The 17,349-nt window shown below is 38.7% G+C and overlaps 1 protein-coding gene across 2 annotated transcripts in view; it reads left to right on the forward strand.

The window, feature by feature from the left end:
• The window catches only part of gabrb1 (gamma-aminobutyric acid type A receptor subunit beta1), a 71,964-nt gene that overhangs the window by 19,478 nt on the left and 35,137 nt on the right, over positions 1-17,349 (forward strand). For both annotated transcript variants that reach the window (XM_054613342.1, XM_054613343.1), the window contains exon 4: positions 13,159-13,379. In XM_054613342.1, coding sequence (XP_054469317.1) covers positions 13,159-13,379 — 221 coding nt within the window. The remainder of the gene's footprint in view (positions 1-13,158; positions 13,380-17,349) is intronic.

The raw sequence follows: 17,349 nt of genomic DNA on the forward strand, positions 1-17,349 counted from the left end.
CCTGCTGCTGCTTTGGTGTTGAGTCTTTAGGTGTTGGTGTTAATATATTGACCTGCAATCAGAATGCCACAGTAGACAATAATCTAGGCCATGGTCAGCATGGTGAGTGAATCAGTAAGGGGCAGATTAAAATGCTTCTGAACTGTGTCAGCATCTTGATTTTTAGAGAAAATCATATCTATCATCTCAAGCATCAGTGACAGGCTGTCTGGTGTAATTGAGCAGGCTTTAGAGGATTCACCCTCCGGTAGTGTTTTGAAAGTAGTGTTGAGAAGATCCTCCATAGCTAGCAATGTACAGGCAGTTTTAAATGCAGATGATGAATACAATGTAGATTTGTTCATGGAACAAATTCGATAGATTTTACAGAGCAATGACAGTAGAAGAATCACAGTAGCATGGAATAGAAGTGGTGGTGCTCTCCTAAGATTAGGGCAAATCCCTTATAATGAAATTGTATCAAATATCTTGCACATTGTTTTAATGCTGCCATGTCCAAGTTTGAAAAATTGCAATATACAAAACAATTACACAGAGCGGTTGGTTTTGAACACATGGACAAAGTATTCAGTAAATATGAGAAATACATCGCAAACGCCTGCAGTGTTTCCAAAGACATGATACCTCACACCAGCATATCCCTTGCTGCTATTATTAGTAATAGAAGTCATATTTATTTATTATTTCTGCCATTACTAGAAGTGTTATTATTATCATTCTATTATTTGTCATTTTTCTCTTATTGTTATAGCTGTTGTGCTATTATTTTTGTTGCTGTATCTCTCTCTGTCCCTCTCTCTCTTTTTAACCCAGCCGGTTGAGGCAGATGGTCGCCCAACCAGAGCCTGCTCCTGCCCAAGGACAGTTGGGTCTCTGTAAATTACAGAGAATGGTTTAGACCTGCTCTATATGGAATGTGTAACATAGCTTCTGTTATGATTTGACGCTCAGTAAAAAAAAAATGGAAATAAAATAAAATGTGGTTATACTAACACATTGAGCACTAAAAAAGAACCTGTTTGGTTTTCAATCAAATAACACATTGAGCACTATTATTTGATTGAAAACCAAACAGGTTCTTTTTTGGTGCAACGTAAGTCTGTTATTGTTCCTAACACTATTGTGAAACTCTGTTATACCACAGTTTTAAGCAACAATACAACGACTGTTACATTTTGTCATAGCCACCTTGGCAAAAGTCCAAAATGCATTGAATGTAAACACATTTGCAAACCACAAGACTGGAAATGGGGTGTAATACCTTGAAAGATAAGATAAGATAAATTAAGATAATCCTTTATTAGTCCCGCAGCGGGGACATTTACAGGATTACAGCAGCATAGACATAGAGACAGTAAAAACGCACTGAAATACTATGAGGCATGTGAAAAAACGTAGGCACTTGTAAAAAATCTGCATTAGTGTGCACCAGCTTGGAATGGGGAGAGCAAAGATCGGACAACAAAGAGCCACATGAATATTTTATTCAGTCAAGGGAAATAGAAAAAACGCGGAGAAAGTACATATTGTTCGATTTTGAGACTCTGCTAATTTTGTGTGTGGACACTTTGTGAGATGCTACAGACAGCCAGAAAGCCTTGGTTATACATTCAAAGCACATAACGCATCCAGATTTGACCAATATGTAGTGTTGAAATATTTTGTGATAGATGGGATCACATTCCTGGTGACGATATGTGGTAGCAGAGTCATTCTAATGTATGACAAAGCATCTGACAGTGTGGGATGAATTTCTACCCATATGTCGGTCAAAAACACCTGCTGTCTATGGGTTTGAGGATATGGAGAAAGGTTTTTTTCTCATCCAGTTCAAAGCAAGACAGAAAGAGTACTACACAGGCAATTACCCAGAACCTTCCTACTACGCATATGACGGATGAGTGACAGCGAGAAAAAGGCTTTTATGAAATGGTTTGATAAAGTCTGAGGAAGCGAAGATTGGGTTGTAGTGCATTAATGATGTGGAAGTGTTGCACATGGCTTTAATGATTTATCGCGAGACTTTTCTTGAGTGCAGACAGCGAGATCAGGTTGCATTCACCATTCTGACATCCAACTGTATGGGGGTATTCAAAATGGTGGTATTTTCTAAAAGACACTGTTGCTCTCACGTTTGAAGGTACAAACACCACACAGAATAGGAAACATTCAGATGTGTCCATGCAGTAGCTTGTGAATGGACATCATTGACAATATCAAACCTTGTGGTCCAAGCGTTTATGGATATAAAAAATGGATAGCCTCTTCCCTAGAAAGGGTCTCTTTGGTGGCCGTACAAATGCAATAAAGCGTTATCACAAGGTTAAAAATGATGAAAAAATCAGATGGTAAAACTTCTAAAAGTCTGTATCTGACTGCTCCATCAAAAAAGGCAGTGCGCTGTTGGGCCCCCACAAATTATCCAAATAATAGGGATTTGGATTCTAATGATAATTTGGGGTTCCTGAAGTGTACTGTGCGTCAACACAAAGGCTTGTTTCACCTCATAACAGGCAGCTGTCAGGTTGTTTGGTCGTGTTTGAGCTTCGATGGGATGTGATGGTCAATGGTGCTAAATGCAGCACTAAGTACAAAGACAAATCCTTTGTGTAATCCAACTTCATCCCTCCTCCACATTCCTAAATGCATTGAGTTGCTTCCACGTGGTTTGCAGATAATATATTTTTGTTAAAGAGCAGTTGAATGGGTGTACATAATAAAGTGAACTGTGTATATATACATATATACATATGCCAGTGACAAAGCTTTAATTGTGTGATTAACTTGCCTGGGATATGTATAAGAAGTTTAAAGATTGAACTAGGAAAAGCATTTTTGAACAAGGCCAAGTAAAACAAGTAAAGTAAATGAAACTTAATTGTGTGCCAAGGTAAATGTATTACAATTCAATATACTGCATTGACTTCATTATTCTAACTCCAAACTTTCAAAAATATACTCAATGGAGTGGACAGGATGTCACAGTTCAGTAGTAGATCTTACACATGATTTGGTCCTGCCCAATCATACAATACTTTGATAAATTGGATGTTTATCTCCGATAGCCTCTCATTTTGGATGGACTAATGGAGCTGGGAATGGATCAGTCGATCCTCTGATTAGAGGACGACCCGCTCCACCACTGACCCACAGTGATCCACAGTCGCCCTAAAATATTATTTGTATATATATGTATATTGAATCCTTGAGTTATTAATACTGTAAATGCTATTTGACATTTGAGGTTGTGTGGTTTGATAAATTCTGTGTTTGGGGGAATTTGGGGATAGGAACTGGTTGGGGGAAATGTTTGAAAGGGAGAAAATGGAAATTCCATTCCATAACTGCATAGGATATAATTCATATGTATTCGACCTATCATAGTAGTAGGCCAGTTTGCAAGAAGCGTTAATTCTGTCCCTTTTGAAAGCTTAATCTACTTCACTAAACAACTTTTGTTAAGACTTCAAATCGCTTCCCTGGATAAAGAAAACAATTTGAAACCATGAACATAATTCTTGAAGGTTGAGAGGGTGCAAGAGTAATCTCCATTGACTGACCACAATCACCCTCTCCCCATCTTCACAAACGCTGTCTGACAATCTGCATCAATACCATACAGTTCCTGAGCGCTGACCCACGGTAAAACCAGGCATGTCAAGGTCTGAGCCGATGACATAACTAAACAGCTTCCAGTGTCTTACAGCCACTACATCTTTCATTATCCACGAACCGTGATTGCGCTCAGCGTAACTCTTCCATCTTGATGTTTAACAGATTAAAGATACCAATCTAAGAATAACTATTTCCACATCCCCATTCTTCATTCCTCTAAGGCCATATGCTATGCTATTTAATAAGAGGAAATGAGAGTGTCAACTATCGTGGGACATTAAAGCAGCAAAACCAAGAAATGTAGTTATAAAAATGACAGAGGATACAGAACTAAAGATTTAGCTTTGGAAATGATCAATGAAGTCACACTGCGTGAATTCACAATTGTGTGCATTGACCCTGATGAAAAATGAAGCTGTCCGTTGCAGAGCAGCAGTGTACAGCAGCTCTTCTATGCTCTGTGTTATGTTCATATTTTAGACAATGTAATTAATATTTCCCTCATTATTGATGTATTATTTTACCCATCCACCACCTAGCAGCTTTGAATCTGAAAGTTACATTTCATGACCAGACCGTCCCGATCGCGGTGCCTGCAGATATAATTGAAATCCCTGCATCTGGGTGTTCACTTAAACAATAAACTGGACTGGACTGATCACACTAACGCACTTTACAAAAAGGGTCAGAGCAGACTCTATCTGCTGAGGAGACTGAGGTCCTCAGGAGTGCTCCCTGCACTCCTGAGGACCTTCTTTGACTCTGTGGTGGCATCAGCCATTTTTTATGCAGTGGTCTGCTGGAGCAGCAGCATCTCGACAGCCGACAGGAAGAGACTAAATAAACTTGTCAAGAAAGCCAGCAGTGTGCTGGGGTGTCCACTGGATACGGTGGAGGTGGTGGGAGACAGGAGGATGATGGCCAAGCTGTCATCCCTGATGAACAACACCTCCCCCCCATGCAGGACACCCTGGCAGCTCTGTGCAGCTCCTTCAGCCACCGGCTGCTTCACCCCCGGTGGTGAAGGAGAGGTACCGCAGGTCCTTCCTTCCTGCTGCTGTCAGGCTGCACAACCAGCTCTGCTCCCAGCAGACCACATGACACTAATACACTAATACATTAATACACTGTGCAATACAATATTTATAATAATTTCTGTCTGTATATATATTTTTACTGTGGATCTCTACTGTTCTTACTGTTTTTTACTGTTTTTATTGCTCATTTGCTTATTTATAATACTTATTTTGTTTTTTATTTTAATTTTTATTTACTATGTCTCTTGTTTTGCACTATCCTCTTTGCCGCTGTAATCCTGTAAATTTCCCCACTGCGGGACTAATAAAGGATTATCTTATCTTATCACTTCTGCTACTCAATTCAATACTCAACATCATACTCAGTATAAATAATATTTTAGAAGGTTAGTATGTCTGTATGTTGGTATGCGATTTTAAACAGAGCCCACCACATGCTGGACACAATCTGTTTAAACTTCTCCCCTCTGGTAGGTGCTACAGAGCACTGTAAGACAAAACATCTAGACAAAAATAAAGTTTCTTTCCACAAGCCAGTTGAAATCAGTCATACAGTGGCAATAATCTGGTAACAATCAGAAAAATGTACTTACTTTACTTATGTTGAAGCTCGTTTAAAGTTTGCTGCACAACATTTAGACAAGCCTGTGAAATACTGGGAGGATATAGTCTGGTCAGATGAGACCAACATTGAACTCTTTGGATGCTATAATACACACCATGTTTGGAGGTCAAATGGCACTGCACATCACCCCCAAAACACCACACCAACAGTGAAGTTTGGAGGTGGGAACATCATGGTGTGGGGCTGTTTTTCAGCATACGGCACTGGCAAACTTTATATCATTGAAGGAAGGATGAATGGAAAAATGTACCGAGACATTCTTGGTAAAAATCTGCTGCCATCTACCAGGATGATGAAGATGATACGAGGGTGGACATTTCAGCAATACAATGATCCCAAACACACAGCCAAGGAAACTCTCAACTGGTTTCAGAGAAAGAAAATAAAGCTGCTAGAATGGCCCAGCCAATCACCTGACTTGAATCCAATAGGAAATCTATGGAAAGAACTAAAGATCAGAGTTCATAGAAGAGGCCCACGGAACCTTCAAGATTTGAAGACTGTTTGTGTGGAAGAATGGGCCAAAATCACACCTGAGCAATGCATGCGACTAGTTTCTCCATACAGGAGGCATCTTGAAGCTGTCATTACCAACAAAGGCTTCTGTACCAAGTATTAAATAAATTTCAGTAAGCGTGTTCAATACTTTTTCCCTGTGTCATTTCATTTTATTACACATAACTTAATTTCTGAACTTATTTGTTTGGTTTCCTTTGTATGTATGGATTACTTGGGTTGTTACCGACATCTGGTGAACATTTCATGTCAATATCACCTTTAGAAATATATTTACTGAGAAAAATGGTGACGTGTTCAATACTTATTTTACCCGCTGTATATATATATATATATATATTCATGTATTTTTCCAAAACCTTGTGTGCACATAGTAGTACTATGTTTATGTTTTTTTCTTCTGTCTTTTGTAAGCTGATTTTTAGCTATGTTTGTATCTTCCTGTAAATTGTCCTTTGAACTGTGTCAAAGTCAGACACTGAAAATTGTCTGGTACTGGACTGTTTTAGTCACAGTTACATATCTGGAAAACAGTTTGATGACAAATGGACTGTTTTGCAGCAGAACCTTGAATATTGGAATACTGCGATGCATTGAGAGCGGTGTTTTTCCACACCTGGGGACAGCACAACAAGCTGTAAATTAAAAAGGAACACCTTCTCCAATCCAGTAGACACAGACGAAAAATATTAATAATTTGAAGCGGTGATTGTCTTTACCCGATTAATGAAATTGCAATATTCACTGTTCTTTTATCTTTGGTTTGGCCTCTACCAACTCCTGAAACAAACTATAACGTCTCAATGTCCGACTGTAGTTGTGTACAATGGGTTTATTTGGGCTTTCTTAATAAAAATCACTGCCTGCTGCTGCTGGTTATGAGGTTGGTGAGAGTCACGAGTAACGCTAATCGCCATAAAACCAAAACAAAGAGCTAAAAGGGGCTAAACAACTCAGTAGAGCTTAGGACAACTGCAGATTTGGGAGGTTTGTTAAGAGCAAGGCCTTTCCAACTACACAACGTTGATACCTTGCAGGCCCACATGCTAAATGTTTGGGCTCAATCATGTGAATTCAAGCTATCAAAATCTGTGGACGAGACTACTGTCTGCAGTTTAAATTTTCCTCAGATCAAGTTTTGCGGTAAACTGCAGAAGTACTTCACTGCTACACCACAGCCTAGCCCATTCCCTTTCTAATGATGTTTTCCAGGCTGCACCCAGAGATGGCTGTGGGTAAGGAAGAATTAGGTCAGACAGGAGCATACTGCAGTGCTTTGCATGCCATCAGAGCCCATGTTCTGCTGTTCTGCTTGTTTACTTTAGAAATAATATGGACATAGAGATATGTAAAGATATGTAGAGAAAGAAAGAGAGCAAGGACAATATAGCAGCACAGAAGATATCACCATTCATACATCAGCAGAGAATATTGGAGAGGAAATAAAGAAAACAAACCAAGGGCATTTGCTGGCCCTGTTCTCCTGTCTGCCTGGAGCTCAGTGCAGTGCGGTGCAGTGCAGTGCAATGCAGCAGCATTGGTGGAGCTCCGCCTCCCCCTGCCGCCTCCCAACTCCATGAGGTGGCAGTTTCTCACTGCTGCCTCATGAGCAGTGATGTCATCTCTAGTTTATTACTTGCCACTAACAGTTCCTTTGGGGGGCTAAATGACTAATCCGTCTGTTTTTTTACTCAGTGCTTTACTGCTGTGCAACTCAGAGCATGACATTTGTATCTTGTCTTCTGTTACTGTCAACAGATATTGGATCTTGAGGCCTGACCCTGCTTTTGTGAAAGGAATTAATTCTCAATATCATAGCTTCCCAGGGGAATGAAATAACATTTATTAATTATACATATTGAGAATATTACTGTCAGGGTCACAAAACTTTGCATCACTGCAAGTTTGTGGGGTATTTACTAAGATTACATAAAAAATAAGCAAGCCACAGTTGATTTGAATGAAGTGCCACTTAAAATGACCTGGTACTCATAAGTCACAGTTAAATATCTGGAAAACAATAGATTGTTTCTGAAGCATAACCTCAATTATTGGGAAACATCATGTAGTCAATCATGTAGTCTTTAACCCAGCAAGGAAGTATAGCCCAGTCACTATAAAAAACTTAGAATCGGCATGCCTTGCCTTTTTTTTTTGAAAGTTAGCATTTCCTCCCAGCTTGTTGGGAAATGCTTGCATAGGCATCTTTACAAGATGCGACCAATGCTGGAAAGCCAGAGAGCTGTGAGTGGAATCTTAACTGCAGCTTCGCACCTCAGATTAGCTTGATAGAAGAGGAGTGATGCAACATTCTCCTGCCAGCTCGCCCCAAGGTTAACTGCAGTCCGCTGAAGCGTTTGGATGAGAAGCAGATCACAATGCCTCCAAACCTTTAAGGAGCTTAGACACATTTCATAAATGAAGCCCTTTATTTTCTTGTCTTTGATTGCTTTGTAACTCTGTCATGTCCTATCTCAGTGACCTTGATATTTTGAAGACCAGGGCCCATCCTGTTAGCCAATGATCCGCTTTGTTCTTGTTATTATGTACCTTTATACCTTTTCTGATCTTCCATCAGAGCAGTTACCCTTCCAAAACCCTATAGAGATAGAGTCGGCTTAACAGCCACCACAAAATAGAATTAAATGTGCGCCTTAAATCATCAGATTTCTGTGTTCTAAAGCTGATTTAATATCAGATAATGAAATTGATTTATTTTTCCTTACTTAAACCTGGATTTGTCATGAAGAACATATCAGCCTAAATAAATCCACTCCGCCCCATCATATTAATACTCACATTCCTCGAGGCACCTGCCTTGGGAGGTGGAGTAGCAGCCATCTTTAACTCAAGCCTAAATAAAAACCCTAAGCCGAAACTAATTTAAAACTCACTCGAAAGCCTTGTTCTTAGCCTTTCTGCTCTGTCTAGATATATCTGGTAAGGTATATTTGTTGTGCATAGTCATAAAGTCAGAAAAGTCAGAAAAAGTCAGAAAAAACTAAACAAACAAACAAAGGTATTGTTAGATATAGTGACTCATTGCCATGGCCTTCAGTACCACTGTAAGGAATCTTGGAGAGGTCTTTGAACAGGATGTACACTCTTGAATATAAAAAACACTTATTGACATTTGGTGAGAAATGTAGAAGTTAAAATGCTTTTATTACAGAAAAACAACAGCTACCTTTTTAACTTGTGTTTGTTTACAGGCCAATCCTGTAGGGTTGCAAATTTGTTGTACCAGAGCAACGGAGTGAGGTGATACCTATCTGTATTGTATCTTTGGTTCCCCACCACCTAGCAGTAGCTTATTTAAGCAATATATTCACATTTATAAGCTACAGTATAGAGCATGTAGTTGATTAATGTTTGGTTGTAATCAAGGGGAGCTGCACGGTGGTGTAGTGGTTAGCACTGTCGCCTCACAGCAAGAGGGTTCAATTCCCGGGCTAGACAACCTTCTGTGTGGAGTTTGCATGTTCTCCCCGTGTCAGCGTGGGTTCTCTCCGGGTTCTCCGGCTTCCTCCCACAGTCCAAAGACATGCAGCTTAGGTTAATTGATGACTCTGAAATTGCCCGTAGGTGTGGATGTGAGTGTGAATGGTTGTTTGTCTCTATATGTCAGCCCTGTGATAGGCTGGCGACCTGTCCAGGGTGTACCCTGCCCATTGACAGCTGGGATCGGCTCCAGCACCCCCGCGACCCTTAACTGGATAAGCGGTTACGGAAGATGGATGGATGGATGGATGTAATCAAGGGGTGACGAGCTATTCTGTAAATCTATAAGTTTGTCTGGAAAATCTCTTTCCCACATTGAAATTACACACCATTTTAACAAAAGTCTAGATGTCCCAGATTTCCACTAAAACTTAAACGTGGCATGCATTTGTGGATCTGTGTGGAGCTGGAGAAAATATTGAGTCTTTTGCATATCAGGTGATCCGTGCGCACACTTTTAACAATCCACAAATAAATGCAAAAAAATCTTCAAATATTTATAGACATTTGTATACAAAGGAAGTTTTTCAAAGGCAAAAATGATCAGATCTGTAAAGTTGACGTCAAAAATCTGAACGTAAAATATTACTATTTATTGAGAAAATCTGGTATTTGTGTGGAGATGAATTTGTTAATAACAAGAATTACATGCAAATTGTTGCACACATTTGTAAATCTTACTTTTAATTTGTAGTTAATGTAATACACATTTATGACCATGTTCAGATCAATTTCACTCCATACAACTTTGCGTGTGTTTTGTGATAATGTGATTATAAAGAAAAATATCACTGTACGATTCTTAAAAAAGAGCCTGGTTCTGCTTAAGGTTTCTTTCTGTTAAAGGGGAGTTTTTTCTTGCCACGGTCGCACTGCGAACTCATGGGGAAATGTTGGGTCTCTAAATGAATGCGTACGGTCTAGGCATTCTCTATGTGAAAAGTGTCATGAGATAACTTCTGTTGTGATTCAGTGCTATACAACTACAAATTGACTTGACTTTACTTGACCTTGTCTGCAAGCGAAGGCGTCCAGGGATCTTAGATGGGGTGTTCACAATCCAACACTGATGATTTTTGTAAATGTGAAACACTAGGATTCCATTTTCCATGATTTGCGTCTTGTCATGCTTTCCTCCTGCATGTCACTGGTACTGTCAGAGGCTCTGTGTGTAAATGAGAGGCACAGCTATGCTTTGGCACATACACATGCAGCCACCAAGAATTTCCCCTTCCAGCCGGCTGCCAGGCATGTCAAGATTCCAATGTAAACACGCCCCTTCATTCAAATGCAGGGTGTCACGATGACATGGTGCTTTCTTAACAAAACCATATTAACCAATTGAGGCACACTGAAGAATCCCTTTCCTTTAAATAGGCCATGAGTTTTGCGCATCATGTTCCTCAGACTTTCAGTAGTTGCTGGAACCTCAATATTTTTTGTCACCCTTCAGTTGTAAATTGCTTTTATTCACATCTTTTTAGCACGGATCAACCCTGACATCCTGTAGTGGAATGTTAATAAGTACATTTACTCATTATATCAATGAAGAATGTAAAAATATACATATTACATGTTTTAAAGCTTTAGTTACTAATTACTTAGTTTATATATATTTTGCAACAATATATAATATATTATAATGGGTAGAGCCACCCCACCCAGCATGCAACATTTAAGTGATGGACCTATAAATGCAACAAAAACTATGATTAAAATAAATATAATATATATGATCATGAAAGGGTTCATGTTTCATTACAAATGCTTTTAAAGGCAGATGCTTGACACAATTTCAGGAGTCCAGAAAGTGGTAGCAATGCCTTCACTGAGTGAACATAATCCAATCAAGAGGTGTGAGTCAGGCAGCCAGTTGCATTTGCTCTGGTTCATATACTACGCCAATTATCATCTGCTGTGATAAGTAGATACAATAAGGTTTCTCTGGCCACACAAACTAATTCTTCTCAGCTTTCTGAATCATGCAAATGATTTGTATCTGATCTCCGTTAATCACTTCAATCCTCATCTCATTCATTTTGTCAGAGACTGTGCACAGATTGGCAAGGATTATAGAAGTAAGTGCCGGTCAGAGTAGAACACAGTATAACTTCATCCGCTGTTGGACTAAATTAACTCCCTCATACTACAGTATCTTTTAGCAAGGAACAAACAACACAGCAGCAAATCATAAAAACAAACATATACAATTGTTTAGAAGCCAGTATGCAGGTCACCAGCTGAGCAGAGCCCCAATTCAATCACTCATTCTCTGCACACTACAACAGAAAACAAATAGGAAAGCATTTAAACAAAAAAGTATAATTTTGCCCATAACACCACCATCACAGATCCCGTCTCATTCATTAAAGAGATTCACTCAACACACATGATAAGATCAGTCTTTATACAAAGGATATATTGTTGCTACTACAAAACCCATAAAATTACTACAAGAAACAAACAAACGTAATGAAGCATTCTCCCATATCTATTGACGACTCCAATAACTGGAACACATCTTTCATCCATCCATATGATAGTAACAGTTGGGATGGGACCCAACTTCAATCCACTACTCAAAACAATAAATGATGACCTCCTCTGCACATTGAATTTACCACTATCACTTATGGGCAGAAAAGCAACAGTTGAAATGACAGTACTTTCTAAAATAAATTAACTTTTCACAATGAACCCATCTCAACCCACTTACTTCTGGTTCTGGATCTCTCAATTCTACTAGAAAAAACAAGACACCAAGAACTCTGCAAAAATCCGAAACACAAGGAGAACTTGAAGTTCCTCATTACTCTAAGGCAAATCAACGTTGATACAATTTCAAATGGATCCACCCAAATCAATGAAATAACACATGGTTATAGAACAAACACTGTGCAATGATATTCAGATTTACCATTTCTCAGTCTATCAAATCCTTGTTTCAAAACATTAACAATAGCATTAACTCTGACAGCCTGGTGGAACAAACAAACAACACTTTTTGCACCATCCTATTTTACTCCCATCTGGACCAATTAAGGCATCACTTATATCATAAATTCATTAAAAATTTTATAACCACCAACCTATATCTCTCTCTCAACCTCAGAATTAATTTACATCCCCTTATCAAAAGAAAGCTCTCCTAATCTGTCAAAACTTCTAATTATTATCCTTTTTTATAACCATCTATAGTGGTTATTTGCATAAAACAAAGGAAGTGTAAGTGTGTATTTTATTGATAGGAATAACATTTTGAATTAGCAGTTTTAACTTTATATTATAGGTTGCTTAGAGCTATTGTTAGGAAGGTAAACACGTCATAATTCCCTCTCTATCATTTTTAATTGCTGTGAAAAAGCCTCCTTCAAACAACTTGTGTTGTGTCGCTCCAAATACTACATTTTACAAGATAAAATTTGAACACATAGTGATGATGACAATTTTTTTCTGAGGCATCATAATGTAACTGAATGGAAACTGTATTCATTAGCTGTTAGCCAATGGTTCTCTTTGCTCATTTCAACACAGAAGCGTAGTTCCCTATGTAGGATTATCAGGGATAAAATAATGTTAGTAATGGTTATTGAATAAAGTGACAAACAGTGGTGTCCTGGGTGAAAGTCCTGGGATTGTTTCACCCATCCACCACCCTTTCAACCGACCTGTGTGCGCAGGTGTGTCTACATTGGAGTTAGTTTAAAGCTTGGGGAGGAGTTGAGGAGATTGATCAAGCTTCGTTGTTTGATGCAGTGATAGAAGAAATCAAACAATATAGGAAATTGCACTTGGCATCCATGAGCCATTGGCTTATTCATGTTGATGTGCTAACCTCCCCCTCTTTCTATGTTTTTCCAACAGGACTACACCATCACCATGTACTTCCAGCAGTCCTGGAGAGACAAGCGCCTCTCCTACACTGGCATTCCTCTCAATCTCACTCTGGACAACCGAGTGGCAGACCAGCTCTGGGTCCCTGACACCTACTTCATTAATGACAAGAAGTCCTTCGTTCATGGGGTGACAGTCAAGAACCGGATGATTAGACTGCACCCTGATGGAACTGTGCTCTACGGTCTCAGGTGAAAGCTCTTTCTACTCTTGACTTTGTTGATTGACTGTGTCATCTTTATGTGTTTTGTAAGATGAGAGGAGTAAGCAGTTGTTAATGGACAACAGTGCAGGTAGTGGCATTGATGCTATTGCTAATAATATTTTTAACTGTAGATGCAACAGAGAATCAAGGTCCCTGCATGGTCTTGCACAAGTCAGTTGGTGGCCCAAAATGGTGTTTGAGGCATCAAACTATTTTTTGCTTAGTTCCATTGCTTCACTTTTTTCCCATAATCTTGTTTCATCTTTATATCCGTTTTCCCTGCACCGTTTAACCCTGTGTTGTATTCCCATTTCTGCAATATACGTTCCTCCTTGCAACATTCCAAAGGGACTCCATAATGCTGCTGAAAATATCCATATATTGTTGTGTGGACCTTCTTTTATTGAAAACTAGCATCACTAACAAAGCCTCACTAACTCTGTGACAGACACATTGCATTTTCTATACCTGCTTCACAATACAAGCCTCCCACTTGTTTGCTGAAGAAAACATTTACCATAAAGCATTAGGAAATTTGTGTTGTGTATGAGTCTCGCATAGCCAGACGTAACTCCACAGTGCTGTGTCAGTGCTAAAGAAAGGTTGAGCTACACATATTAACGTCTGGCAGTTGGGGAAAACGCTAATGCTTGTTTGTATTTCTTTTAACCAATCACAATCGTCTTGGGTGGCACTTAGCATAGGATACAGCAATGGTTCAAATAACTCCTTTTCATTTCATGTTTATTTGGTAAGGACCTACATATACATAGAGAATTGCAAAACAATTCAATGCAGTTTATGATAATGTATATCTCCCATGTATACTCATCCGTAACGTTATTAGATGGTCAGAGCAAATTACGTTATTTAAATACCAAGAAAGTCCAAGTAAGGCAGGTGGGAGGGGAGGATGGATAGGTCAAACAAACGAAAGACTCTCAATCAGGAGACTGTTGTTTGGGGTCATGTGAAACAAGTCAACGTTTAATTGATGCCTTTTTTATGTGGTGGCATCTTGCGGCAACCTTGGCCCATCCTCAAAGCACCCTGGGGTTCCGCAGCACCCACTTTGGACACCCGTAAATACGCAAAAAAAAGTCTTACTTTCAAGCAATGAGTCTAACAACTTTTTAATGATTTGTTATTACATAAATGGTTACTTCATCTTTTAAAGCTGATAGGCTTTTCCAAAGATTGGCAGTAATAGAGCAACTCCTCATTAAAGTCTTTCAGTTAGTAGCAGCTGATTAGCATGGAGAAAATTCCTCAAATTCATTCCATTAGTATTGCTCTGTCCATGTCTCTGGAGTGTCTTTGAGGGAGAAGCAGCTGGTAAATCATTTATGAAGCCTCTCCTGGTGCAGTGTACACAGGGCCGTGCCCTCTGCAGCAGAGCACAGTAAAGATGAAGTGAGCTGTGTGGAGTTAACTGAGGAAACGCTGGGGCGGTCACTGTCAATAATTCAGTCCTCTGAGTTCAAAGGCATGCTGTGTTTTAGAGAGGAATGATGACTTGACAGTTTTCAGCTAAAATACTTTTTTTAAGCTGCGGGCAAAGCTGCACATTTAAAGAAATATGGTGAATACATCAAGGCCTGTCATCCAGGACCAGCATCAAAATACAGTGTTTATAGTGTCACTGACCATTTAAGTTACCCATTTACCCATTTCTCTCATCATTGGTTTATTGTACGCTTAGATATTCAAGCACAATGTATCATGTTGTCAAATATGTTTGCACCAGGTGTATTATTTCATCTGATAATCTTTGACATTTGTGTGTATTTATTTTTACCATATCATAAATTATCAGGTCTATTTTAATAAAACTAAATACAATTTTAAGTAAAGTGACACATAAATAATGCAGCCATTCATCAAAAAAAATAAATACATTATTGTAGAAAACTTTATATGACGTGATCTCATTCATAATCTGTTGTTTCTTATACTTATAAATAGCATCAGATATACATAAAATAATATAAATAAGAATTATATTTAGAATATTAGTTTTACCATAGTATCAAAGCTTATAGTTAATAAGCATTAATTTATTAGATCTTCCTTCGGACATGGAATAGGTGAAATACTTGTTTAAAACAGGATATAGCAACTTAATTAATTAACTTCTCATGCTTTGGTGGCTATTGTGAAATATAACAAGATATTAGAGCTGCAAGCAGTGATGATCAGGCCCTGGTCAGGTGAACTGGCAGGAAGCCAATTGACTCAGCCGTGCATTTCCATGGCCATTGGACACTGCCACACTGTAAGACATCTGTATTTTCACATTAAAATAACTTGAATTTGGTGTGTAAAAGAAAATGTGCAATACTAAGACAACTGACCTGCTCATCTGTTCATTGTCATTGCTTGAGTGCCTGTTTTTGTGTGAGTGTTGACGTGGTGAAGTGGATGATCTTGTTGTTACTACAAAATCTTCACATCAACTCTGTGGATCTTTGATTATGTCAGCAACTTCAGGAAACCAGACAAGTAGTTGAAACAATGCAATCCATTATTCAGATAACAAGATAGTTTAACTAGTGGACTGCTTGTAGTTCCCCAGACAGACATCATTTGAACAAAAGCTTCTATGTGGACACGCTACATTAAACAGTGGCCAGTGATGACTGCTATTTAGTTGAATACCCACCCTTATGTAGCCAATATGTGTTTACTTTCTCCACTGAGACCGACTAAAGTGAGACAACTGTCACATAAAGCTCAGTTTAGGATAGGATTTGCTTTACGCTGTTCATCACAACCTCCTGATCCAATTAAAACTGTTATTGCCACAGAAATATGTATGTTATTTGGTTTATACAGTGGAACCTATAGGCTCAATAGGTTCTAGCATAATTGTTGTTGTGTTAAAACATAGCATTATTTCATACATATATTATTGAAAACAAACATTTTGCTTACATTTTGTTCTGTTTGAGATGTATTTCTGTAATTCAAATACAAAATGATATAAACTCAAACACAAAGATAAAATAAAGAATGTGAAATGAATGTAATTAGATTTGACCTTATTTCAGGAGAGACAAGTGAGGAATCACAGAGAAAGTGACAGGCAGTGAATTCAGATATGAAAGAGAACTACATTTTCTTGTGTTTTGTGATAATTTTAGCTCTGATGTATTTTCAGATTGAAGTGTGGATCATGCACTGCAATATTCAACCTCATTATCGTGTTTAACTGCTTAAACAATGTCCATTGACATGGTTTTAGTTTTTCTTATCTATTTTTGCAGTCCTAACATCTTAAAAAATTTAGATCAGGGAAATCAAGCAGTCCGGTCCAGTTTTGTTCCTCTATATTTCTAAAACCCTGCATATGGTCATGGTTGGCGTTATGTTTGGGCCATGACTATGAGTGAATATTTCCTTCCAGACAACCTCAAGCCATGACTCTTGTTAAGAATTTCAAGTCCGTACAGTTGAGTTACAATTTCTTGTTGTTTTATGGCGAATCTTGTAAATTGGGCGCCACGCCACAGCAACGCCATTCCTTGAATCCTCAATCTTTTATTGACTTTTCATCAGTCAAAGGTCTTTAGATTTAACTGACCAAATTTAAGGGTTTATCGGATGAAATCTTTAGGAGGAGTCTGTTGAAGTACAGCGCCTAAAAGTGAAGGGCGATTTGAATGAAACTTTCAGAGAATGATTCAGGTACTTTTGTGAACATATCAAGCAGGTTTTGGGATGATTGAACCAATGGTTGTGGAGTTAGGTTTATTGATGTGCTGACCCACGCCCCATTTGATGTTTATTCATAAAATATATTCAGCACGCAATGACGTTGTCACAGTCACGCTTTCTCACTCCTCTGTCACTCTGCTTCTCTGTTCACTTCAGCCACTCCCAGCTCACAGCCCAGCCCTTTCTCTCTCATCACACTATCCCTCACTCACCTAATCAGCCTTACTCAGTGCACCTGT

The sequence above is a fragment of the Anoplopoma fimbria genome, chromosome 15 (assembly GCF_027596085.1).
Source record: "Anoplopoma fimbria isolate UVic2021 breed Golden Eagle Sablefish chromosome 15, Afim_UVic_2022, whole genome shotgun sequence".
Taxonomy (NCBI): Eukaryota; Metazoa; Chordata; class Actinopteri; order Perciformes; family Anoplopomatidae; genus Anoplopoma; species Anoplopoma fimbria.